The sequence below is a fragment of the Schistocerca gregaria genome, chromosome 9, assembly GCF_023897955.1.
Source record: "Schistocerca gregaria isolate iqSchGreg1 chromosome 9, iqSchGreg1.2, whole genome shotgun sequence".
In the NCBI taxonomy this organism is placed as follows: Eukaryota; Metazoa; Arthropoda; class Insecta; order Orthoptera; family Acrididae; genus Schistocerca; species Schistocerca gregaria.
In genome coordinates, this window is record NC_064928.1 from 199,536,908 (window position 1) to 199,564,042 (window position 27,135).

Sequence of the window (27,135 nt, forward strand, 5' to 3'; positions counted from 1 at the left end):
TGAAGCTTACACGTAATTTTCTCAGAATTTCGAACATCTTTCACCAATTTACATTGTCGAACACTTTTTCCAAATCGACAAATCCGCTAAACGCCTCTTGATTTCTCTTCACTCTTGCTTCCATAATCAACTGCAACGTCAAAGTGAGTTTCTGGTGCCTTTACCTTTCCTAGAGCCAAACTGACCGCCATCTAACACATCTTCAATTTACCTTTCTGTGTGTTGTGTACATAGTTCCGCGTAGTCAGCGCGAACACAACTTTCCCACTAGAGCGCGCACCGCTAAGCACAACAGCACAGGTTAAGCGCTCGTCCGTCTCCGCACTACGAAATGGCGCCGACTTAGAGACGGAACAAATTCTGCTTCCGCCCATCCGCGTATTAATATGTAACGCAACCAATGAGATTGCTGCTAACGTAGAACCTTTTCTCCTCGCGAATCACACTCGCGCAGTGATACCTGAACGCGCGAGGTATTATAATGAGTGTACAGATCTCCGATTAGTCAGTCTGCATTTGTCTGCGCCAGCCTATAGTAAAGTTTCAGTCTGCGCCTAATAAGATTATCATATTCCTGTACATAGCCATGAAAAGAAATGTATAGACTCTTTGTCATGTATCAGAGATATGTGAGAATAGGATTAACGTACCAAGACCAAAGGAACTTCAGATTGTCAGTTGTAAATAGCACCCAGAATCAAGTTAAGTAAGGTTTATGCTTTTTATTATTTTAATAAATGTGTGTGAAAATTAATCAAGTTCTGTTTAAAGATGGTCACCGTTAATCTGCTACTCTAAGCGTGCAAGTGGCATTTCTATCGTCCTAACGGCAGAAAATAAACACTCCACGATAAGACCACGAGACATATTGCTGACACTCGCCTACTTCGTTAGAGCGACAAGTCAGATAATCTGATGGTGTGTGTACCGAAGGTCTTACAGTACGCACACCACACTGTGACTAACGGAATACGAGGAATACGCCCCAGAAAAGTCCCGTTTTTATGCGCGTCGTTTTGGAACATATTGGTAGCGTATGTTGGCGCATGAGTACCTATCTCGCGCTGAGATGCAATGGAAATAGCGCTGTGTCGCTAGCTGGCGGTCGCATTGCTCACCTGCGTGCAGTAGGATGCCGGCTGCCGTGGCGAAGGCGTGGTGCGGGGTAGGGCTGAGGAGGAACAAGACGGGGACGCTCAAGACGGCTGTCACCACCCCGAGTGCGTACACCACGCCGTACGCCGCCATCCAGCCTTGAAGCAAGTTGCGCCGTTTCCGCGGCGGAGACTTAACCTGCGATGCACAGTCACTGTGTGAGCGGCGTGGGTGAGTGGAGTGGCGGGATGGGGGGGGGGGAGAGGGGGGGGGGTAATTTTTCTAAGGCAGCTGATGGGAGAGGTGAAGAATGAGGTGAATCAAAAGCAAAGTCCCGTTCCGTTGTAGCATTACTCTTTATGTTTTGTGATACACCAATGACCTAAAAGTTTAAGAACGTGGTAGAGGGTAGAGGTATTTCCGGTTTACCAGAAGAGTTCTGGTGTCATGTTATGCCAACGTTTCCTGCTCGTCACCTTCAGCTCAAGTTCTCTCCTTTACAGCCACTGAATAGCAGACTCGAACTTCACCTGAAGATGACGACCAGGAAACCCGTCGAAACGTTGCGACCACACGACGCCACGACCCTCCTCCGAATCAGAGGACATTGCGTCTATACAGGGTGTTACAAAAAGGTACGGCCAAACTTTCGGGAAACATTCCTCACACACAAAGAAAGAAAATATGTTATGTGGACATGTGTCCGGAAATGCTTACTTTCCATGTTAGAGGTCATTTTATTACTTCTCTTCAAATCACATTAATCATGGAATGGAAACACACAGCAACAGAACGTACCAGCGTGACTTCAAACACTTTGTTACAGGATGTGTTCAAAATGTCCTCCGTTAGCGAGAATACATGCATCCACCCTCCTTCGCATGGAATCCCTGATATGCTGATGCAGCCCTGGAGAATGGCGTATTGTATCACAGCCGTCCACAATACGAGCACGAAAAGTCTCTACATTTGGTACCGGGGTTGCGTAGACAAGAACTTTCAAATGCCCCCATAACTGAAAATCAAGAGGGTTGAGGTCAGGAGAGCGTGGAGGCCATGGAATTGGTCCGCCTCTACCAATCCATCGGTCACCGAATCTGTTGCTGAGAAGCGTACGAACACTTCGACTGAAATGTGCAGGAGCTCCATCGTGCATGAACTACATGTTGTGCCGTACTTGTAAAGGCACATGATGTAGCAGCACAGGTAGAGTATCCCGTATGAAATCATGGCGGTGAATCGAGGAAGTACAGTACATACTGACGAAACTAAAATGAGCTCTAACATGGAAATTAAGCGTTTCCGGACACATGTCCACATAACATATTTTCTTTGTGTGTGAGGAATGTTTCCTGAAAGTTTGGCCGTACCCTTTTGTAACATCCTGTATTTCGCACTCCACTATTTTTTCTGTACACTGGTTCATTTTGGTTAATAGTACGTTGCGAACAAATGAGATTAATTATTACTATACTGGAACTGGCTTCTTATTAAATGAATAGTTTTGTTACTGTAACTCAGTAGAATGCACAACATATCCCTCTCTGCTGCAACTATCGTAAAAATGTTCTGAAATTATTTCTGTTATCAAAAATAATGAAGTTTCCGAACGCAATGCTTAAAGAACTTCAAACCTTGCAGTGGATTTTTCGTCAACAGTAATTATTAATCAGTGCCACGGCTTACCCTAGAGAATGAGACTATCATTATTAACAAGAAAATGATGTTTCTATAAGTTTTACCAGTCGATAATTTTTGTTTAGCTAGATTTCCTTTTGGAACATGAAAGTATTTTAACTTTGACACTGTTAAAGTTTACAATATTAGCAGCCCGCGTGCGCCTGTGAAACACAACGTAAAATCTGCTGCTTTGTACTCCGATCTCGAACTGCTGTGAGAAACAATTTTAAATTCACGTTCTGCCTGTCCGCTTATTGCCGTATGATTGCCCTTATTATCATATTTGAATCTGCCGCGCCGGCGGCTCGTTACGCCGTGACGCAGCTCTGCACCACGAACACTGCTGAAAAAGCTGAAAATGTCTTAAATAAATGGCTAAAATACCAGGCAAACTTTCTAATAATAACACGCAAATTCTCATTAAATAACTATATTTAAAACTCGAATAATAACTAGTTCACACACCTTTCTTTATAATCAGCGCATAATGGCGTCCTGCTTACAATCTTGAAAATGAAAGCCACCTAAGTGTTAAACATAGCGTCACAGGTTCCTCCTCTCTACGTGACTCCAAGAAGGAGACAAAGACATTATTGTTATTACACTACTATTTATGCAATGGCTGAAATCTCTGAATTTTTCTTTACTAATTCTTTTCTGGAGCGGTTTCAGAACCTGCCGACACAGATATTATTTCACAAATCCAGTACTTAATCCTTTACAAATACAAAATATAACGTAATTGTCTCTATTCTATTATTATTCAGAGTCCACAGACGTAATCAGTGCCTATATATATAAATAAAATTGTAATTGTTTCGTTACAAAGCATGTTTTACCAGGAAACGTTATATATACCTCATCTGCTGATTTATACAAGATAGCCTTCATTCTATTGATGTCTGCACCTCACCTAACCTATTCAAAGGCTATATTCTACAGTACACAAGCGAATGAGTCTCTCTGCCTTATTCCTTTTTATTGTGGACAGAGCACTTGGTAGCATATTCTATATCTTGAGCTATGGAGCAGGTTTCACTAAGGCGATTAGATTATTAGGAATCTACACTACTGGCCACTAAAATTGCTACACCAAGAAGAAATGCAGATGATCAACTGGTATTCATTGGACGAACATATTATACTAGAACTAACATGTGATCACGTTTTCACGGAATTTGGGTGCATAGATCCTGAGAAACCACTACCCAGAACAACCACCACTAACCGTAATAACGGCCTTGATACGCCTGAGCATTGAGTCAAACAGAGCTTGGATGGCGTGTACAGGTACAGCTGCCCGTTTAGATGAAACACGATACCACAGCTCATCAAAAGTATTGACTGGTGTATTGTGACGAGCCATTTGCTCGGCCACCATTGGCCAGAGGTTTTCAGTTGGTGAGAGATCTGGAGAATGTTCCTGACAGGGCAGCAGTCGAACATTTTCCGTATCCAGAAAGGCCCGTACAGGACCTGCAACTTGCGATCGTGCATTAGCCTGCTGAAATGTGGAGTTTCGCAGGGATCGAATGAAGGGTAAAGCCACGGAACGTAATGCATCTCAAATGTAACGTCCACTGTTCAAAGTGCCGTCAGTGCGAACAAGAGGTGACTGAGACGTGTATCCAATGGCACCACATACCAGCACGCCGGGTGATACGCCAGTATGGCGATGACGAATACACGCTTCCAATGTGCGTTCACCGCAATGTCGCCAAACACGGATGCGACCATCACGATGCTGTAAACAGAACCTGGATTCATCCGAAAAAATGACGTTTTGCCATTCGCGCACCCAGGTTCGTCGTTGAGTACACCATCGCAGGCGCTCCTGTCTGTGATGCAGCGTCAAGGCTAACCGCAGCCATGGTCTCCGAGCTGATAGTCCATGCTGCTGCAAACGTCGTCAAACTGTTCATGCAGATGGTTGTTGTCTTGCTAACGTCCCCATCTTTTGACACAGGGATCGAGACGTGGCTGCACGATCCGTTACCGCCATGCGGATAACATGCCTGTCATCTCGACTGCTAGTGATACGAGGCCGTTGGGATCCAGCACGACATTCCGTATTACCCCCCTGAAACCCACCGATTCCATATTCTGCTAACAGTCATTGGATCTCGACCAACGCGAGCACCAATGTTGCGATACAATAGATCCCAATCGCGATAGGCTACAATCCGACCTTTATCAAAGTCGGAAACGTGATGGTACGCATATCTCCCCCTTACACGAGGCGTCACAACGTTTCACCAGGCAACGCCGATCAACTGGTGTTTGTGTATGAGAAATCGGTTGGGAACTTTCCTCATGTCAGCACGTTGTAGGTGTTGTCACCGTCGCCAACCTTGTGTGAATGCCCTGAAAAGCTAAACATTTGCGTATCACAGCATCTTCTTGCTGTCGGTTAAATTTCGCGTCTGTAGCACATCTTCGTGGTGTATCAATTTTAATGGCCAGTAGTGTATTATTCTTCCATTGCTATACACAGCTGAGTCCTGTCAATGCACACACTACCGAAAAACTGTGAACTCCAGCATAATGTGGAATGCCTGTGAGGCGAGAAAACTCATGGAATACCTTTTTGCCCGGCACAGTGCAGAAACTCGACATGCCATGGACTCGACAAGTCGTTGGAAGTCCATGGCAAAAATACTGAACAGTGCTGCCTCTATAAAAAAAAAGAACTCCGTCTTCAGGCCACAAGTGGCCTACCGGGACCATCCGACCGCCGTGCCATCCTCCGTGGAGGATGCAGATAGGAGGGGCGTGGGGTCAGCACACCGCTCTCCCGGTCGTTATGATGGTATTCTTGACCGGAGTCGCTACTATTCGGTCGAGTAGCTCCTCAGTTGGAATCACGAGGCTGAGTGCACCCCGAAAAATGGCAACAGCGCATGGCGGTCTGGATGGTCACCCATCCAAGTGCCGACTACGCCGACAGCGCTTAACTTCGGCGATCGCACGGGAACCGGTGTATCCGCTGCGGCAAGGCCGTTGCCATGCTGCTTCTATAGCCGTCCATAATTGCAAAACTGTTGCAGGCGCAGGATTTTGTGCGCAAACTGACATCTCGATTATGCCACATAAATGTTCTAAGGGATCAATGTCGAGTGATCCGGTGGCCAGATCAAAAAAATGGTTCAACTAGCTCTAAGCACTGTGGGACTTAACATCTGAGGTCATCATTTCCTTGGAGTCAGAACTACTTAAACCTAACTAACCTAAGGACATCACACACATCCATGCTCGAGGCAGGATTCGAACCTGCGACCGTAGCAGCAGCGCCGTTCCGGCCTGAAATACCGACAACCGCTCTGTCACAGCGGCCGGCGTGGGCAGATCATTCGCTGGAATTATCCTCAATGTCCTTTAAACTAATCGCCAACAATAGCGGCCCGGTGATATGGAACATAGTCATCCATAATAATTCCATCGTTTTCTGGGAATATGAAGTCCCTCAATGGCTGCACATTATCTCCAAGTATCCGAACACAACCATTTCCAGTCAATGGTCGGTTTAATTGGAACATAGGACCGAGTCCATTCCAAATAAACACAGGCAACACCATTATGGAGCCACCTTCAGCTTGCATAGCGTCTTGTTAACAACTTGGGTTCATTGCTTCGTGGGACCTGCACCACGCTCGAACCTACCATCAGCTCTTACCGACTTAAGTCGGTGTTCATCTGAGTAGGCCACGATTTTCCAGTCTTCTAGGATGCAACAGATATGGTCACAAGCCTTGGATAGGCGCCGCAGGCGTTGTGCTATTAGCAAAGGCACCCGTGTCTGTCGTTTGGTGCCTTAGCCCATTAAGGCCAAATTTCGCCGCACTGTCCTAAAGGGTGCGTTCATCATACGTCCCCCATTCAGGCAGTGTTGCTTCTCTCCTAGCATTGACAAGTCTAAGTTGCTGCTTACGGTTGTTACGTGAAGGCCGTCGGCCACTGCGTTGTCCGTGGTGAGAGGTAATGCCTGAAATTTGATATTCTCGGCGCGCTTTTGACACTTTGGTTCTCGGTATACTGAATTGATCTAACGATTTCCGAAATGATATGTCCCATGCATCTAGCTCCAACCACCATTCTGCGCTCAAAGTCAGTTAATTCTCGTCGTCCGGCCATAATTTTGTCGGAAACGTTTTCACATGAATCATCTGAGTTCAGATGACAGCTGCGCCAATATTCTAATCTTTAATACTTTGTGTATGCAATGCTACTGCCATCTTTATACCTCTATATCACTCTCCCATGGTCTTTGTCACCTCAGTTTATATAAAACACCAAAAACGATTAGACAGGATATCAAATATATCGTATTTAATACTATGCCTAGACATTTAATCGAATTCCGGTTACGTTTAAGGCATAGTATGGAAGCAAGACAATTTAAATATTTCGTCAGTTACAAGGTCCATACATCATTGCTGTACCAGTCAAGTTTAGTTGGAATGAGACGCAATGTAAAGGTCACTAAATCAGAGGCCACATGTGATGACTGTGAAAATGTTCTGGTTGATGCATGTGCAATGTGATTTTACAGGGAGCTATAGACAATGAGGAATCATTCTTCAACAAACAGTGTTTTTCTGACAAAAGATCGAGATAATCAGTTATTGTTTATTACATGTTTCCAGTAATTGTTAAAAACTTTTCCTTCAGCTGTTTATTACGTATTAGCAGTGGTTAAAAAGTATTGAAACACATCGACCTCAGGAGAAGCTAATTTTCAGACTCATAGAAATATAGTTTTCATACGTAATTTAGCTTACAGTAAACACACAAATTTCTAGTTGGAACATGTTGTTCCATTATAATTTTATACTTTGCTTGTGTCCATTTAACATTTTGTAAGATACCTGGACAATTTAAAGATTTCATACGAAAACTATTATACGGAAATTAAATTACATACCTTGCCGAAAAGTTATAGGCGTTAAATATATTGCCCAGTTAGCCTATATAATACCTGAATTTGACACTTTGCTGCTAACACAGATACCAAATTTTAAAAAATATCTCAAAGAAAGTATCCGGAGGTTGCCTGTATATACCGGGTGATCAAAAAGTCTGTATAAATTTTAAAACTTAATAAACCACGGAATAATGTAGAGGTAAAAATTGACACACATGTTTGCAATGACGTGGAGTTTTATTAGAACCACCCCATATTGCTCAACGCGTGAAAGATCTCTAGCGCGCGTCGTTTCACGATGATCGTGTGCTCAGCCGCCACTTTCGTCATGCTTGGCCTCCCAGGTCTCCAGACGTCAGTCCGTGCGAATATTGGCTTTGGGGTTACCTGAAGTCGCAACTGTATCGTGATCGACCGACATCTCTAGGGATGCTGAAAGACAACATCCGACTCCAATGCCTCACCATAACTCCGGACATGCTTTACAGTGCTGCTCTCAACATTATTCCTCGACTAAAGCTCTTGTTGAGGAATGATGGTGGATATATTGAGCATTTCCTGTAAAGAACACCATCTTTGCTTTGTCTTACTTTGTTATGCTAATTATTGCTATTCTGATCAGATGAAGCGCCATCTGTCGGACATTTTTTGAACGTTTGTATTTTTTTGGTTCTAATAAAACCCCATGTCATTCCAAGCATGTGGGTCAATTTGTACCTCTCTATCTACATTATTCCATGATTCATTCAGTTTTCAAATTTATACTGACTTTTTGATCATCTGGTATACAATATTATGTCCCTTGTGAGCCTTACTTCTTTTCATTTCACGATTGATGAAACTGTTTTGATGCCGCTCACTACAGTTTCTCTAATTTAGTAAGTACAATACTTTGATTCTTATATTTACAACTTTAGAGAACGCCACAGCACAACACCAAATATATGTATTTGACTACTTCATTTCGACAACTGTGCTGAAGTAGCTGAAGATGAAGCCATCTACGGCTTCAAAATTGACTGCAAATCAAGCGGACAAAGGACAAAGCTGAATGAAATGTCAACATGAAAAAGCACAGGCTCCCCCAAACAAGATAATTTACAACTCAAATCCTTTATTATTCAGCGTCAGCCAAGGACCAAATGCACAGCATTTGCTTAGTCTGTGGGAAAGTTAGCGCTGGACGGTTGTACGGGATTCGAAGCCCGCTCCTCATGGGAACCAGTAGTGTAGGCAGTGGTGTGTAGTGTACGGAGTGTACTCACGTCAGTGGCTCCTTTCACCAGCATGAAGTCGAGGAGAACACCCAAGCCTGACAGCGCAATGCCCACCGCCGCCAACCAGAACCAAGCTGCAACCGCACAACCACTCTTTGCTTACATAATTCTCTACATAAATCCTGACAAATGTCACAATAGTAAACTTGACCACGAAAATTGAAGAGCCTATTTTTAATATTAATTTAAAAAGAGACCAGTAATACCTATATAATCCGAAAGGTACTTTTGCCATAGCTTTACACAAAGAAAAAATAATGAGTGTATATAGCTGTTAAGAGTGGTAAAATTAAGTGGAAGCTTTTACGTTCATAACACTGGTGTTTATTCTCTATCACACACTGAAATCTCCAATATCTGAACACCGAAAACTGAAGAGCTACCAACCTCTGCCCTGCACACCGATTAAGTGCTATGGTAAAAATGACACACGAAAGTGACAACATTTAGTGAAATCGCATTCTAGGGGCTTTCATGTTTACGTGATTCATTTGCAATAAAACATGCATACCGGCCAGCTGCAATGCGACAACTGCTAGGTCGATGATGTTGTCAGCAGTGAAAATCAACGTATCGTAGGAACGAAGTCTGTAAATAGCTTTGTACATTGCATCGATATTACGCTTACTTTTCTGTAATAGTAACTGTTTGGTCATTTGCTGATATTACAGGAAAATTTGAAGTAAGTTGCTAATATTTAATTTCTTCATTTTCAATAACTACGACTTCCGACTGCCCTTACTATGCAGAAACTATATTTTACTGTATGCCTAGAAGGAGAATACAAATGGGGTCAGAGTGAAGGACGTAGACAGATATAATTTTTGCATAGAGAAAGTAATAGCAGTGTGGACGTTCAAAATGATACTGCATCTGTTTCGTTTCAAAATCATAATATTAATACCTGAGCATCGAAAACTGAATTTTAAAATTAATTACACAAGAAGGCCAATGAACCTTATGTAATTTCAAAGAAATTATGCCGTAAATGTTCAGAAAAGAAAAAAAATCACATGTATACATAGCCATTAGGAGAGGCAAAGGGGAATAGACACACATGTAAAAAGTTTTCCTTTGTCTCTGACATTGCTACCAACTTCTACTACACTTAACGATTAGGTGCTATAGAAGAAAGGACACACGTAAGTTACAGCGTTTCGTGAAGTTGCGTTCTAGGGACGTTCATTTTTAAATGTTGCAGTAACATACCCGTGGCGAATAGCTACAATGTCGTAACTGCTATATCGTTGCTGTTGTCAACACTAGAAAACGAAACGTAGTAACAACAAATGTTACTTATTAGCGTCGTTTTTTTACTGGCTTTGGTCTAAGAGTAAACGGAACTAAATATGTGTTCCTTTGCCGCAGTCACCACAATGTTTAGATTGTTCTGAATTTTGATTTTCTTCATTTTGAATAGCTAAAACGTCCCTTATTTATAAGGAAACTATATTTGTTTTAGGCTGTGACTCAAAGAAGAACATAACCAGTCAGACTGCAAGACGAAAAACTAGAGAGACAAAAGTTTTGAGTAGAGAAAGTAATAGGAATACTGCAGATGTTGATAACGATAATTCTATTGTCGTTCTGAAAGATACAGTTGAACGTGAACTGAACATATTTCCAAGTAATTTTGAGAACTGTGATAGCGGTTTAATTCATATACAATGTAGACGTTGAAATGCAAATTATTTCGCGACTGACGTGACTTTACACGATGCAACGGAATTCACGTTGTGTTGTCATAAGGGAAAAATTAATTTGCCACAATTAACAAAAAAATTATTTTTCAACACATTGTATGATAGAGACTCCCTTCAAATGATCGGACAGTTAAAGAGAAATCAAAGAACTATTTCAGGAATACACGTAGCTTCAAGGCAACATTTGTCACTGATCAGTTTTGCGGCTAAAATTTGACCTTTAAGATACTTTACATTTGCTATCACAGATCAGGTCCACTGACGCAGTTGGTCGAATTTCGACCGCAAGCGATACTAATCGTATAATATTAATATGTGTTTATCGAAAACTGTAGTACCGATTTTTAATATTAATTATGCAAAGAGACGAACCAAACTTACGTAATTCTAAAGGTATTTTGCCATCGATATACACAAAAAATATGTTTGTATGTAACCGTCAAGGGAATTAGACGTACACAGGTGAGAAAAGGTTTCGTCTATCTCTCATGCTGCTACCAACTTACGGCTCGCGAACCGCTCAGGCGTTTCACTAGAAATGACACGCGAAAGCAAACAACGTTGCTTGAAATCGCATCCTAGGGACTTTCGTGTTTAAATGTTTGAGTTCATTTGCAGTAACTCATGCAAACCGTGCAAATACAGTACTCTAATTCCTTCGTCGTTGATGTCAGGAGTGGAAAACAAAACAGTTTAGCAACGGTGCCTTCGGAGGTTAACTGAGCATACATAATACTGTTGCTGGCGTCGTTATTTAGCAGTAGACGGAACGAGACTTGTGTTCATTTCCCTTCGTTACCACAAGATTTAAAATAATTTCCTATTTTTCACTTTCGTCATTTTGATTAGCTAGAACTTCCCTTCTTATACGGAAACTACGCTTTAGCCTGTGCATTGAAGAAGAACATTGGCTGAAAGCACTGAAAGACAAAGACCTAGCGAGATACGAGTTTTGCATAGAAAAAGCAATAGGAATAATATGGACATTGATAATGATAATTTTATTGTCCTACCCCTATGAACCATGGACCTTGCCGTTGGTGAGGAGGCTTGCGTGCCTCTGCGATACAGATGGCCATACCGTAGGTGCAACCACAACGGAGGGGTATCTGTTGAGAGGCCAAACAAACGTGTGGTTCCTGAAGAGGGGCAGCAGCCTTTTCAACAGTTGCAAGGGCAACAGTCTGGATGATTGACTGATCTGGCCTTGTAACACTAACCAAAACGGCCTTGCTGTGCTGGTACTGCGAACGGCTGAAAGCAAGGGGAAACCACAGCCGTAATTTTTCCCGAGGTCATGCAGCTTTACTGTATGGTTAAAAGATGATGCCGTCCTCTTGGGTAAAATATTCCTGAGGTAAAATAGTCCCCCATTCGGATCTCCGGGCGGGGTCTACACAAGAGGACGTAGTTATCAGGAGAAAGAAAACTGGCGTTCTACGGATCGGAGCGTGGAATGTCAGGTTCCTTAATCGGGCAGGTAGGTTAGAAAATATAAAAAGGGAAATGGATAGGTTAAAGTTAGATATAGTGGGAATTAGTGACGTTCGGTGGCAGGAGGAACAAGACTTTTGGTCTGGTGAATACAAGGTTACAAATACAAAATCAAATAGGGGTAATGCAGGAGTAGGTTTAATAATGAATAAAAAAGTAGGAGTTCTGGTAAGCTACTACAAACAGCATAGTGAACGCATTATTGTGGCCAAGACAGACACGAAGCCCACACCTACTACAGTAGTACAAGTTTATATGCCAACTAGCTCTGCTGATGACGAAGAAATTAATGAAATGTATGATCAAATAAAAGAAATTATTCAGATAGTGAAGGGTGACGAAAATTTAATAGTCATGGGTGACTGGAATTCGGTAGTAGGAAAAGGGAGAGAAGGAAACGTAGTGGGTGAATAGGGACTAGGGGAGAGAAATGAAAGAGGAAGCCGCCTGGTAGAATTTTGCACAGAGCATAACTTAATCATAGCTAACACTTGGTTCAAGAATCATAAAAGAAGGTTGTATACATGGAAGAATACTGGAGATACTAGAAGGTATCAGATAGATTATATAATGGTAAGACAGAGATATAGGAACCAGGTTTTAAATTGTAAAACATTTCCAGGGGCAGATGTGGAATCTGACCATAATCTATTGGTTATGACCTGTAGATTAAAACTGAAAAAAATTGCAAAAAGGTGTGAATTTAAGGAGATGGGACCTGGATAAACTGACTAAACCAGAGGTTGTACAGAGTTTCAGGGAGAGCATAAGGGAACAATTGACAGGAATGGGGAAAAGAAATGCAGTGGAGGAGGAATGGGTAGCTCTGAGGGATGAAGTAGTGAAGGCAGCAGAGGATCAAGCAGGTAAATAGACGAGGGCTAGTAGAAATCCTTGGGTAACAGAAGAAATATTGAATTAGATTTATGAAAGGAGAAAATATAGAAACGCAGTAAATGAAGCAGGCAAAAAGGAATACAAACGTCTCAAAAATGAGATCGACAGGAAGTGCAAAATGGCTAAGCAGGTGTGACAAGAGGACAAATGTAAGGATGTACAAGCTTATCTCACTAGGGGTAAGATAGATACTGCCACAGGAAAATTAAAGAGACCTTTGGAGAAAAGAGAACCACTTGTATGAATATCAAGAGCTCAGATGGAGACCTAGTTCTAAGCAAAGGAGGGAAAGCAAAAAGGTGAAAGGAGTATATAGAGGGTCTATCCAAGAGCGATATACTTGAGGACAATATTATGGAAATGGAAGAGGATGTAGACGAAGATGAAATGGGGGATACGATACTGCGTGAAGAGTTTGACAGAGCACTGAAACACCTGAGTCGAAACAAAGCCCCGGGAGTAGGCAACATTCCATTGGGACAACTGACGGCCTTGGCAGAGCCAGTCATAACAAAACTCCACCATCTGGTGAGCAAGATGTATGAGACAGGCGAAATACCCTCAGACTTCAAGAAGAATATAATAATTCCAATCCTAAAGAAAGCAGGTGTTGACGAATTCTTTACAGACGAATAGAAAAACTGGTAGAAGTCAACCTCGGCGAAGATCATTTTGGATTCCGCAGAAATGTTGGAATACGTGAGGCAATACTGACCCTACGATTTATTTTAGAAAATAGATTAAGGAAAGGCAAACCTACATTTCTAACATTTGTAGACTTACAGAAAGTTTTGACAATGTTGACTGGAATACTCTCTTTCAAATTCTGAAGGTGGCAGGGGTAAAATACAGGGAGCGAAAGGCTATTTGCAACTTGTACAGAAACCAGATGGCAGTTAAAAGAGTCGAGGGGCATGAAAGGGAAGCAGCGGTTGGGAAGGGAGTGAGACAGGGTTGTAGCCTGTCCCCGATTTTATTTAATCTGTATATTGAGCAAGCAGTAAAGGAAACAAAAGTAAAATTCGGTGTAGGTATTAAAGTCGATAGAGAAGAAATAAAAACGTTGAGGTTCGCCGACGACAATGTAATTCTGTCAGACACAGCAAAGGACTTGGAAGAGCAGTTGAACGGAATGGGCAGTGTCTTGAAAGGAGGATATAAGATGAACATCAACAAAAGCAAAACGAGGATAATGGAATGTAGTCGGATCATGGAATTAAGTTGGGTGATGCTAAGGGAATTAGATTAGGAAATGAGACACTTAAAGTATTAAAGGAGTTTTGCTATTTGGGGAGCAAAATGACTGATGATGGTCGAAGTAGAGAGGATATAAAATGTAGACTGGCAATGGCAAGGAACGCGTTTCTGAAGAAGAGAAATTTGTTAACATCGAGTATAGATTTAAGCGGCAGGAAGTCGTTTCTGAAAATATTCGTATGGAGTGTAACCATGTATGGTAGTGAAAGATGGACGATAAATAGTTTGGACAAGAAGAGAATAGAAGCTTTCGAAATGTGGTGCTACAGGAGAATGCTGAAGATTAGATGGGTAGATCACATAACTAATGAGGAGGTATTGAATAGAATTGGGGAGAAGAGGAGTCTGTGGCACAACTTGACAAGAAGAAGGGACCGGTTGATAGGACATGTTTTGAGGCATCAAGGGATCACAAATTTAGCATTGGAAGGCAGCGTGGAGGGTAAAAATTGTAGAGCAAGACCAAGAGATGAATACACTAAGCAGACTCAGAAGGATGTAGGTTGCAGTAAGTACTGGGAGATGAAGAGACTTGCACGAAATAGGGTAGCATGGAGAGATGCATCAAACCAGTCTCAGGACTGAAGACCACAACAACAACAACAATAACAAATTTGACTTTTTAAGTATATAATTAATAGTTCAATGTTGTGGAGAGTAAATAAAACAAAGAAAAAACATTAGTTTACGTGGGAGTCAAACGTGCGTGCACAAATTACCAGTCTATGCTTAGATCACTTGCGCAAAATGGAGTCAAATGAAACAAAAGTATATCTCACATACTCTCTACAACACACCACGCGCCGTTTCAAAGAAAAATACTGATCTGGTGCTGTGAGCCATGTAGTAGCCGCAGTGTTGCAAGGGATTGCGTCACATCAGAGCATGCGCAGTATAAAACAGACAGCTGCGTCGCCTCTCTGAGTTTTTCCTTGTGTGGCTGATTCTCATTTCAGCTCTGGTTTCACTGGTGTCTGGTTATTGGGGAGAGAGAATTAGAAAGCATGATCTCGTCTATTTTAGTTGCGTACCAGCTGACATTGTAAGGGAAACGGCGAAATTTTAGTGCAATTCCTGTCTTGCATTCAAATTGGAATGGCATAACTTTAGTTCGATATTTACCGTGTGCCGTAGCACATTAGCACACGACAGCTGGCCACAAACTACGTTATTTACCTTTGCAGTTGCAGTGGCCAGGAACACGCATGAACGACACAAGACATGAAGATTTGGGTTTATACGACATTATTACATTCGTGTCATCTTTACGAACAAGGTTCAAAAAATGGTTCAAATGGCTCTGAGCAATATGGGACCGAACACCTGAGGTAGTCAGTCCTCTATAACTTACAGATACTTAAACATAAGTAACCTAAGGGCATCACACACATCCATGCCCGAGGCAGGATACGAACCAGTGACCGTAGCAGTCGTGCGGTTGCGGACTGTAGCGCCTAGAACCGCTCGGCCAACGCAGCAGACACGAACAAGGTGGCGGGGTTAATGGTGTGGAGGGAACCTCCTGATGACCCATGAGATGGAGGTGGGAGGCGTGGCCAGATTACCATTCGATGTTAGGGGGCGTTATCGCGTTATAGAGGCAGGTGACATGCCTCCATCGCGTTACAGAGTCAGGGGAAGTGGCTGACTGTAAGAATGATGTGTGAGTGTAACGGGGCTGGCCTCACCTGCTAAGATGATGGCTTTCCTATCTCTCTCCTCTCTTTCTATTTCGTTCCTCCAACTGTTGCGTATCATTGCTTCCCAAGCTTGTCTCGTCAGGATCGACGTCACGATCAGCAAGATGGCGTCCCCAAGCTGGAAAACAGACCACAGCACTATATCCCATACACACACTCTCTTTTCAGTAACTACAAGATTTCTAAAGTCCAGGTAATATTTAGAAACACACTATAGTTAGAGTTGCTGGAGAATATGATATCCCAGTAATATTGACTTTTCGGGTAAAAAGCTGGCCTCACTGCCCATTTTCGTGGTTCTCTCTACGGATACCCAAAATAATATTACTTTCTGGTTAAAATTTATGGGACAGTATCAATATCACGACTTTTGTCTATTTTTCCATTACAGGGAATCGATAATAGTGTTTTTTTTTAAGTCATTGGGCTATGAGTATAGCTTTATTGCCGCCAGGGTCTTTGATAGATACACACACACACACATACACACACACACACACACACATATATGTGTGTGTGTGTGTGTGTGTGTGTGTGTGTGTGTGTGTGTGTGTGTAGCTGACAACAACAAAAGCTAAAGAACTAAAGGCCGAGGCCGAGACCGCAACTTGACGTCATACTGGTTATCTGCGCAAAGACAAGTAGAAACGAGGAAGTTCACTGACGTGAACGACTTTGATCTGTGTTTTCTACCTGACCTTCAATTCTCTTCCAAAATTTGCCCCTAATTTCCTTTAGTGCTTGTTCATTATGTGAATTTAACACCATTGGTGGTAAGCTACAACTCCATCTCACTCCCTTCTCTAGCACTGCGTCCCTTACGTGTCCTTCGACTCTTATGATTGCAGTCTAGGTTATATACAATTTGTACATAAACTTTGACTCCCTGCTTATTAAAAGTGGGAATAAATTTTCTGATTGAGTCTGTAGTCATTATGAAAGTTTTGTGTACAAAATCCGCTGAAGTTTCACTCTCTGTGTTTTACGTATCCTCCATAACTAGAATTCCAACAAATGCTTTCCAATGACCATTGTCAGAAACTTTTTGTGAAAACAGGGTGTGTCAAAAGGAACGTTACAAGGCATGATGGATGTTACATGAGTACCATGTGAGCGTATTCAATTAGTTGACTTGTTTTCGAAAATGATTCGTTTGCGTGCTAGCATCTATGAGACGTGGAGAATAACGTAGTCATTTTGGGCCATACAGGCTGGGCAAGGAGTAGAGGAGATATTCAGATATTCAACATTATTGTCAGTAAACACCAGTTCAACTCACTTAGGGAAAGTGCTCAAGATGACCATCAACAACTTCGATACATTTTGTGTATCGGCTGATGATGCCTTGCCGATGCCTTGGAAAGATTCCTGGCATATCAAGGATGACACCAGCTGCTAGATGTATTTGTGCCACAAGATATTATGGTGACTCCACTTTTGTCTCATACACCATGGTTTTCGCCTGCCTCCAAACTTGAAAATCTAGTAGCATCAGGCTCAGCGAGTGCAAGAGCCAAGGGTCACTAAATGTATTTGGACTGGTGGCGGTGATATCGAGCACCCTGTGCGAGTGAATTAAACTGGTGTTACCTGATAGTAATGCAAAGTGCCTCCCTTACTGTTACCTATCTTGCGTGGTTCAGACTACTTAAATCCCTCTCCATATTTCAGAGATGCTAGCACGCAAACGAAGCATTTTATAACATAAGGTTATTAGGAGAATTTGCTCATATGGTGTCTATCTACCAGTCACCATGCCTTGTACCTTTTGACACACCTTGTACCTTTTGACACACCTTGTATAGGTTTCAAATATTGACCATGTATCGTGGTAATTGATCTATTTTCCCTGTGTTTCTCCCTCGTTGTTTGCTGGTAAGTTTCACCATAAGGTCCCGTGGTGTGGAGAGAGTTGTTGTGGCTCACTTAGTGCGAAAAAATAGGGTGCTGTGACGTCGGTCGGTATCACCAACAGCAGAAACAGCAACTACTCACCAGCCAGATCCAGGCAATCGTTGCTACGCCCTTGCGCAGATCGATGCAGAAGCAGACTGTGCCAACCCTGCAGCACATCCTTTAACAATCTCTCTCCTTTCTCCCTGCTGAAAACAAAATAAGTCTGTCAATGGTTTACTCATTCACAGATACTTAAGTAGCTACGCTGTTGGCGACTAAAATTACAGCATCAAGACGACGGCATGGAACGAACGGCAGATTGTTATGAAGTGTTCTGGAGAGCGATGGTCAGCTCCATGCAGAATCTTACCGGCTCCGTGCGAGTAGTGGCGGAAAGGATAAGCACAGGCAGTGGTTTGATAAGTCTGATAAATTTCTTGCAGCGCCTTCATGGTTCGCAAGCTTTATTGTTCCGAGGACCGAATAAATAATTTCAACAATGTACAGCGTACTGTTCATTGTTGACGGCCTCTAAATTGGTCACTGTGTCGCCTGAGATTGATAGTAGAGAAAACAGAGTTCCGTGCCGTTATTGAACATTTTCATTTGAAAGGTTGGACTGGCAAACAGATCGAAACGAATTCAAGTTAACGCGGACTCTGTGCCAACATTGATCACCATTCACTTTTGGAGTAATGAAAGAGAACGTGGTCAGACAAGCACCGAAGATGAAGCGCTCTGTGGCCGTCCAATCGATTCACGACAAAGGAAACCACTTATAAAATCGATGATATGGGCCGGCCGCTGTGGCCGAGCGGTTCTAGGCGCTTCAGTCCGGAACTGCGCTGCTGCTACGGTCGCAGGTTCGAATCCTGCCTTGGGCCTGGATATGTGTAATGTCCTTAGGTTACTTAGGTTTAAGTAGTTCTAAGTTGTAGGGGACTGATGACCTCAGAAGTTAAGTGCCATAGTCCTCAGAGCCATTTGAACCTATTTGAAATTCTCCTATCGATGTGTGCCAGCATAGTAAACATAAAATATGCTCGACTCTGGAGAGTTCTATTGATCAAGGATGTTGCACAACGTACGGTGTGTTCAGTACGAATATGATGGTCGTTCACAGAGATGGCAAGAGAAGTTAACCAATATATTTACATCTACACAGAAACACCGCAAGCTACCGTACAGTGTATGGCGGAGATTACATTACTCAACTGTTAGTAATTTCCTTTCCCGTTTCACTCGCAAAAGGAACGAGGCATAAACGATTGTGTACATGCCTCCGTGCGAGACCCAGTTTTTCTTGTCTTGGTGGTCCTCAGGCTAAATGTTCGTTGGTGGCAGTGGAATAGTCCTACAGTCGCCTGCCAGTAACAAATCTAACAACCCGTTTTTGAACTGGTTCGGTGTATTCCTTTAATCTGACCGGGGCGGATCCCAAACACTCGAAGACTTAGCGACGACAGCTTGCGATACATAAAACATCATCAGAGAGCCACAGATTCCTGTTCACCATTTCCGCCAGTTTATTCACGTATGTAGAGAGTAACAAACGGTTCAAATGGCTCTGAGCACTGTGGAACTTAACATATGTGGTCATCAGTCGCCTAGAACTTAGAACTCCTTAAACCTAACTAACCTAAGGACATCACACACATCAATGCCCGAGGCAGGATTCGAACCTGCGACCGAGAGAGTAACAGGGGTCATATCACATTTCCCTGGGACACTGACACCACTGTCTCTGATGAACGCAATTTAGTCTGACAATCTATTTTTTACGAATCAACGTGTAGTTTTCATTCGATGGCGTATTCCGATTCCTGTGACTCTGCCTAAAGATGCCAGCTTGCTCTCTGGAAAGTCGTTAATTGTTGTGTAATCAGATTTTAAGGTGATTAGTACAGAGTGTTTATAAATGAATATCGGGGTTTAATCGCTTTATAATATTTATTACATTAAACGTACAGTTATAAATGATATTTCAAATGAAACAGCAGCTCAAACAGTTTTACCAAGAACTTTATAAATGTTCAGTGTAAGCACCATTTGTCATAGGGCACAGATCAAGTCTATAGCCGAGTTCTTCCTAAACGTTGATAAGTGTGTCTTCAGTGGTTGTAGCAACAGCTGCTTCAATCCAGTTTCTTCGTTCAGGGAGGTCTGCTGGTAGCGGAGCCACGTACACACGATCATTGATGAAGCCCCATAGGAAAAAGTCGCAAGCCGTTAGGTCGGGTGAATGTGGAGGCCATGTAAAGCAAGCCCTGCCATTGGGACCCTTGTGACGTATCCAGCGCTTGGGTACAGTGAAGTTCTACCAATCGCGTACTTCGCTACGCCAGTGAGGTGGCGCTCCACCTTGCTGGAAAATGAGGTTCTCTGGCTCATCTTCTTCTAACTGAGGGAAGAGCCATTGCTCTTGTGTAACAAGGTAAGAAGTGCCAGTTACGGGTTCACCATAAAAGAAAGGCCCGTAAACAAATTACAGTCACTTTAGGGAAATCTCGTTGCATTTGTACCACCTCTTGAGGATTTTCTGAGCCCCAGATGTGCACATTGTGAGTGTTAACATTTCCACTAAGGTGAAAGGTCGATTCATCACTGAAGACAACATGATCCAGAAAATCTTCGTCGTCATGATGCAATATTTCGTTTACGAAGTTGGCACGCTCAAATGGCTCTTAGTGCAATGGGACTTAACTTCTCAGGTCATCAGTCCCCTAGAACTTGGAACTACTTAAACCTAACTAACCTAAGGACATCACACACATCCATGCCCGAGGCAGGATTCGAACCTGCGACCGTAGCGGTTGCGCGGTTCCAGACTATAGCGCCTAGAACCGCTCGGCCATCTCGACCGGTGAAGTTGGTACGTAATCCATGGTCTGCCGGCCTTAGAGCCTGTAATAACTGTAAATGGTAAGGACGTAGCTGTACTCGTTTTCTTAAAACTTTCCAAACAGTCGACATGGGAACTTGAAATTCACGACTCAATCGCTCAACAGTCTCTTCCCTAACTCTTGGTTGTCCTGAGCTTTACAAAGGCAGCTGGTATCCTCAAATTGATGATACCATCTACGAATATTATTATCACTCGGAGTATCACAACCGAATTTCAGCCGGAACGCACGTTGCACAGTAACTAAAAATTCGGTCTTTGCAAACTGCAAAACGCTGTGTGTTCACTACTCCGCTAGACAGCGGATTGCGGCGGAAACATTGCGCGCTGCACATGCGCACTAGTGCCAAACACGACTGTTTGATTTGCTCTTTCGTTTGACATATCATTTATAACTGTAAGTTTAATGTAATAAATATTATGAAGCATTGAAACCCCGATATTCATTTATAAACACCCTGTACTATCATTGTGTTTGAGTCGGAGTAATCTTCAGAAATGTTACCAGTACAAGTTTTAAATTGATCGAAAAAAAGAGCTAAATTGTGAATTACAGTGTAAAACTGGCTAATTTCATACGTAGAAATCTCAGGAATAAAAATTTCTAGGAATCTTAAAGTGGGTATTGTATACTGTAACTGTGAGTTGATCTGTTTATTTATTATTAGCACTAGGCTGACCTCTAATGATTTTCTTTCCTTCTTTTGCAGGTAAGTTTGATCCCATTTCCACCAGCCTTTGTAAGATGACTGCTTGGTGAAGGCAGCGAGGGTATGTACTAAAACTCATGCATGTGACGAAAAGAGTAAGACATGCCTCAGATACAGCCGGAGTATCGCTTATTTGGTACGCACTTAAACATCTGATAAGTTAATTCGATTCTTTTACTCATAAGAAGCGCGAAATTTACAATTCCACTTGTGTGTGGTTTAGAGCCACACTTCACGAAGGAGCTCTCCGTGCAGAAGCTGTTTGAGGGTAAATTCTGGGCCGATGACGTGCCGATATGCGGCAGTTACTGTTCGTGTTCGATAATGAACTGACAGACAACATTAATTCCGCAGATTATGCAGTTATCTAGAGCCAAGTACTGTATGAAAAAACCTCCACAAATATTCAAACCGAAAAAAAAATACTGTACGATAGCAGTGAGTCACAGTTAGACTCGTTCAATTGATATAAATATCAGGATATGACAATTTGTGTTGATGCGAAATGGAATGATTACACAGGCTCAATCATAAGTGCAGCAGGTGGCAGATTTCGGCTCATTGGTAGAATACAAGGGAAATGCAGTTTGTCTGTACTCCACCCGTCTATTCTCGGAAATTTCTTTCTCAAATTATGAGTGATTATGGATTTTGTAAGATAATTCTGAAATTCCCGTCAGATCAACAGCGAAGTTAATGGTAAACTAAATATGTAAACTGAGAAAGTGAAATATCTCTACGGCGTGATGTGCCGATCTTTAGTACGTGTTCTGGAAACGCGCCCTGTAGCCTATGAGCTGGAGGCAGACGCTTCGCCATGACAAGCGATAAATTGCAGAATCCACTGAACACGCCTTTGATGTTCAAGGAGAAACGTCTCTGGAGAATAAATAAACATTCCTAACGAGAGAAAAAATGCGCCTGAGGTTGTAAAACGAAATAAACTTGTTACGCACTGTGTGTTTCGTCATTTAGCTTCCGGCGCCGATAAAGCTAAATGCGTTCCTTTAAACACGTCGTGCCAAAGCGAGATGCGGTTGCTGTACGATACCTAAGATCAGCTGGTAGCAGCCTTATGATGTCAGGCGACGGCAGTAATGACTCGTGTTGTGAGCAACTGGTGCAGCAGAGAGCGTTGATGTCGCCACCCACCTGTTGTCACTGGCTTGTCCTTCCGCTTCTCGTTGCTACGGCCGGTCCACACGACCTTCCTGCGACTCTGAACGGGCGAGACTGGCTTCGAGCCAAGCCTCTCTGGTGTGTATTTCCTCCCTCCTCACCCCCCCCTCCCCGCCCACCCATTTCCCCTCCTCACACAGTGGACAGTACACCACTACAGACCAAGACAATGAGTCACGGAACTCGCACAAAGTCGTTCCGCAACTTTGCCACTGCAGCCATGCCAAGCGCCTGACCTATATAAACACACAGCGAAACGATCGTCTGTTGTGTATTTGGAGTCGATAAACCGTAGCGGTCGCGCGGTTGCAGATTGTAGCGGCTAGAACCGCTCGGCCATTCCGGCCGGCAAACAAAAGAATATCCCGTTATTTTTTTATAGGTACGAAAGTTGCTTATGGATATTTTATATTAACTGGAACAAGCAATGAAGCAGTGTTTGATATACTGGGTGATCAAGAAGTCAGTATAAATTTGAAAACTAAATAAATCATGGAATAATGTAGATAGAGAGGTACAAATTGACACACATACTTGGAATGGCAGGGGTTTTTATTAGAACCAAATAAAGACAAAAGTTCAAAAAATGTCGGGCAGATGGCGCTTCATCTGATCAGAATAGCAATAATTAGCATAACAGAGTAAGACAAAACAAAGATGATGATCTTTACAGGAAATGCTCAATATGCCCACCATTATTCCTCAACAATAGCTGTAGTCGAGGAATAATGTTGTGAACAGCACTGTAAAGCATGTCCGGAGTTATGGTGAGGCATTGGCATCAGATGTTGTCTTTCAGCATCTTTAGAGTTGTCGGTCGATCACGATACACTTGCGACTTGAGGTAACCACAAAGGCAATAATCGCACGGACTGAGGTCTGGGGACATGGGAGGCCAAGCATGACGGAAGTGGCGGCCGAACACACGATCATCACCAAACGAAGCGCGCAAGAGATCTTTCACTCGTCTAGCAATATGGGGTGCTTTTTTTGTTCTAATAAAACCCCACGTCATTCCAAGCATGTGTGTTAATTTTTACCTCTCTATCTACATTACTGCGTGGTTTATTAAATTTTCAAATTTATACTGACGTTTTGATCACCCGGTATTTTTGTTTTGCGTTTTCTTTTATTTTTTTTTATGAATAACAAAAACTGTTTTATATAAGCTCGGTGAAATATTGAAACTATTTTCGATATATTTTTGCTTTGAGTTTTTCTTAATTTTTACCTTTTTTTAGGAAACTGCGTTTTCTTGCGCTACCTGATACCTATGTATTGCTTTATATTTTTACTACAGCATCCCTTCGTTTCACGTTACAAATTAACATCTTTAGAAAAATACCTAATTTAAACATTGACAGTTTCGATTTTGCTATAAATACTGCTTATTTTTAAGAAGCAAACAGAACGATAACAATGTAGAACGAAAATGTTCCGTAGGTTACGAGGCCCTTCATACATCCTCACTCAGCTTACAGACGGTTCACCGCTTTTGCTTTCTAGAGAACGGAGTAAATCACTGATCGCAAATGGGAACAAAGTGATCCAAATCAGGTAACGCCTGTGAGGTATGTAACACACTTGACGTACAGGTATTGTGGTTATGTAGGATATTAGGTTCTTTGGGGAAGGAGACCAGACAGCGAAGTCATCACTCTCATCGGCTTAGGGAAGGATGGCGAAGGAAGTCGGCCGTGCCCTTTCAAAGGAACCATCCCGGCATTTGCCTGGAGTGATTTAGGGAAATCACGGAAAACCTGTATCAGGATGGGCGGACGGGGGATTGAACCGTCGTCCTTCCGAATGCGAGTCCAGTGTCTAACCACTGCGCCACCTCGCTCGGTGTGGTTATGATTTTAACTAACCAAGGCTACTAGGAAAACTACTGTAATTTACACTTACATATGATAGCTTATGGTAGTTTTACACCTCTTGTCGTCAATGATATTTATTTCTACATTCAAAAGGGGACGAAAGAATTAAAAGAACTGTTGTTATTGTTATTTGTCAAGGACAGAAAATTATCGATATCCGATTCATTGCTGGTGCAGCAGTGATGATACTGAAAGTGAACAGAAACTGCCTTTCTGATAGGTTTAATGCATCATGTGATGGCTATAGATTAATATACGCGGATAACTTAAAAGGAAGTACCCGTGGTCTAGGATGCGTGTTCGGTCAGAGGGTTAGCTGCCCTCTGTAATAAAAAAACTGAGTTAATCGATCAACGACTAACTGAAACGGGCGTCTTGCGACGTCCGCCAAGAGCAGAAGCAACGAACAAACACGGACAAAATGAGATCAGCCGGCACGGTAGCTCAGCGTGTTCGGTCAGAGAGCCGGTTGGTCTCTGTAATAAAAAAACTGAGTGGAACGATCAACCACCGAACTTGAACAGGTTGTCTTGCGACGTCCACAACGACCAAACACAACGATCAATAACGAACAAAATGCAAAAAAAAGGGGGGTAGAGTCTTTGAGTCATTATCAAAACGTCTTCGGGCCCGAGTTCAATCCCCGCCATTGCCTAAATTTTGATAAATAATTAGCATTGGCTTTGATAAATAATTAGCATTGGCGGCCGAAGACTTCCGGCATAAAAAGTCATCCTCATTCTGCCAACGGCCTTGTCAAAGAGGGCGGAGGAGCGGATAGAGGTTCAGGGCACTCTCTTGTCCTAGGGGTGGGAAATGGCCCTTAAAGGCGGAAGAATCAGCAATGATCAACGACATGAGGATGCAGAAGGTAATGGAAACCACTGCATTAAAGGCACGTACCTTGTATCCACAGGACATGTGGCCTGTAGTTGAAGAAGTGTCATGATGATCTCTCCATTGGCAAAAGATTCCGGAATAATCCCCCATTCGGATCTCCGGGAGGGGACTGCCAAGGGGGAGCTTACCATGAGAGGAAGATTGAATAATCAACGAAAGGATAATGTTCTACGAGTCGGGGCGTGGAATGTCAGAAGCTTGAACGTGGTAGGGAAACTAGAAAATCTGAAAAGAGAAATGCAAAGGCTCAATCTAGATATAGTAGGGGTCAGTGAAGTGAAGTGGAAGGAAGACAAGGATTTCTGGTCAGATGAGTATCGGGTAATATCAACAGCAGCAGAAAATGGTATAACAGATGTAGGATTCGTTATGAATAGGAAGGTAGGGCAGAAGGTGTGTTACTGTGAACAGTTCAGTGACCGGGTTGTTCTAATTAGAATCGACAGCAGACCAACACCGACAACGATAGTTCAAGTATACATGCCGACGTCGCAAGCTGAAGATGAACAGATATAGAAAGTGTATGAGGATATTGAAAGGATAATGCAGTATGTAAAGGGGGACGAAAATCTAATAGTCATGGGCGACTGGAATTCAGTTGTAGGGGAAGGAGAAGAAGAAAAGTTTACAGGAGAATATGGGCTTGGGACAAGGAATGAAAGAGGAGAAAGACTACTTAAATTCTGTAACAAGTTTCAGCTAGTAATAGCGAATACCCTGTTCAAGAAGCACAAGAGGAGGAGGTATACTTGGAAAAGGCCGGGAGATACGGGAAGATTGCAATTAGATTACATCATGGTCAGACAGAGATTCCGAAATCAGATACTGGATTGTAAGGCGTACCCGGGAGCAGACATAGACTCAGATCACAATATAGTAGTGATGAAGAGTAGGCTGAAGTTCAAGACATTAGTCAGGAAGAATCAATATGCTAAGAAGTGGGATACGGAAGTTCTAAGCAATGACGAGATACGTTTGAAGTTCTCTAACGCTATAGATACAGCAATAAGGAATAGCGCAGTAGGCAGCACAGTTGAAGACGAATGGACATTTCTAAAAAGGGCCATCACAGAAGTTGGGAAGGAAAACATAGGTACAAAGAAGGTAGCTGCGAAGAAACAATGGGTAACAGAAGAAATACTTCAGTTGATTGAGGAAAGGAGGAAGCACAAACATGTTCCGGGAAAATCAGGAATACAGAAATACAAGTCGCTGAGGAATGAAATAAATAGGAAGTGCAGAGAAGCTAAGGCGAAATGGCTGCAGGAAAAATGTGAAGACATCGAAAAAGATATGATTGTCGCAAGGACAGACTCACCATACAGGAAAGTCAAAACAACCTTTGGTGACATTAAAAGCAACCGTGGTAACATTAAGAGTGCAACGGGAATTCCACTGTTAAATGCAGAGGAGAGAGCAGATAGGTGGAAAGATTATATTGAAAGCCTCTATGAGGGTGAAGATTTGTCTGATGTGATAGAAGAAGAAGAAACAGGAGTCGATATAGAAGATATAGGGGAGCCAGAATTAGAATCGGAATTTAAAAGAGCTTTGGAGGACTTACGGTCAAATAAGGCAGAAGAGATAGATAACATTCCATCAGAATTTCTAAAATCATTAGGGGAAGTGGCAACAAAACTACTATTC

General features: G+C 42.6%; 2 protein-coding genes and 1 pseudogene across 3 annotated transcripts in view; 1 reads left to right on the top strand and 2 right to left on the bottom strand.

Annotated features, from left to right (window-relative positions):
• The window catches only part of LOC126292043 (uncharacterized), a 33,313-nt gene extending 10,543 nt beyond the window's left edge, over positions 1-22,770 (bottom strand). The window contains exons 1-5 of one of the 2 annotated variants that reach the window (XM_049985842.1): positions 22,685-22,770; positions 18,020-18,126; positions 16,013-16,142; positions 8,962-9,047; positions 1,119-1,293 (exon numbers count right to left, since the gene is read on the bottom strand). In XM_049985842.1, the coding sequence (XP_049841799.1) occupies positions 1,119-1,293; positions 8,962-9,047; positions 16,013-16,142; positions 18,020-18,097 (469 nt within the window). In that variant the 5' untranslated portion in view covers positions 18,098-18,126; positions 22,685-22,770. The remainder of the gene's footprint in view (positions 1-1,118; positions 1,294-8,961; positions 9,048-16,012; positions 16,143-18,019; positions 18,127-22,684) is intronic. The other variant, XM_049985843.1, reaches the window with a different exon arrangement.
• The window catches only part of LOC126292035 (amyloid-beta-like protein), a 1,795,419-nt gene that overhangs the window by 747,967 nt on the left and 1,020,317 nt on the right, over positions 1-27,135 (top strand). The window lies entirely within an intron of this gene.
• On the bottom strand, positions 5,664-5,780 carry LOC126292357 (5S ribosomal RNA; annotated as a pseudogene).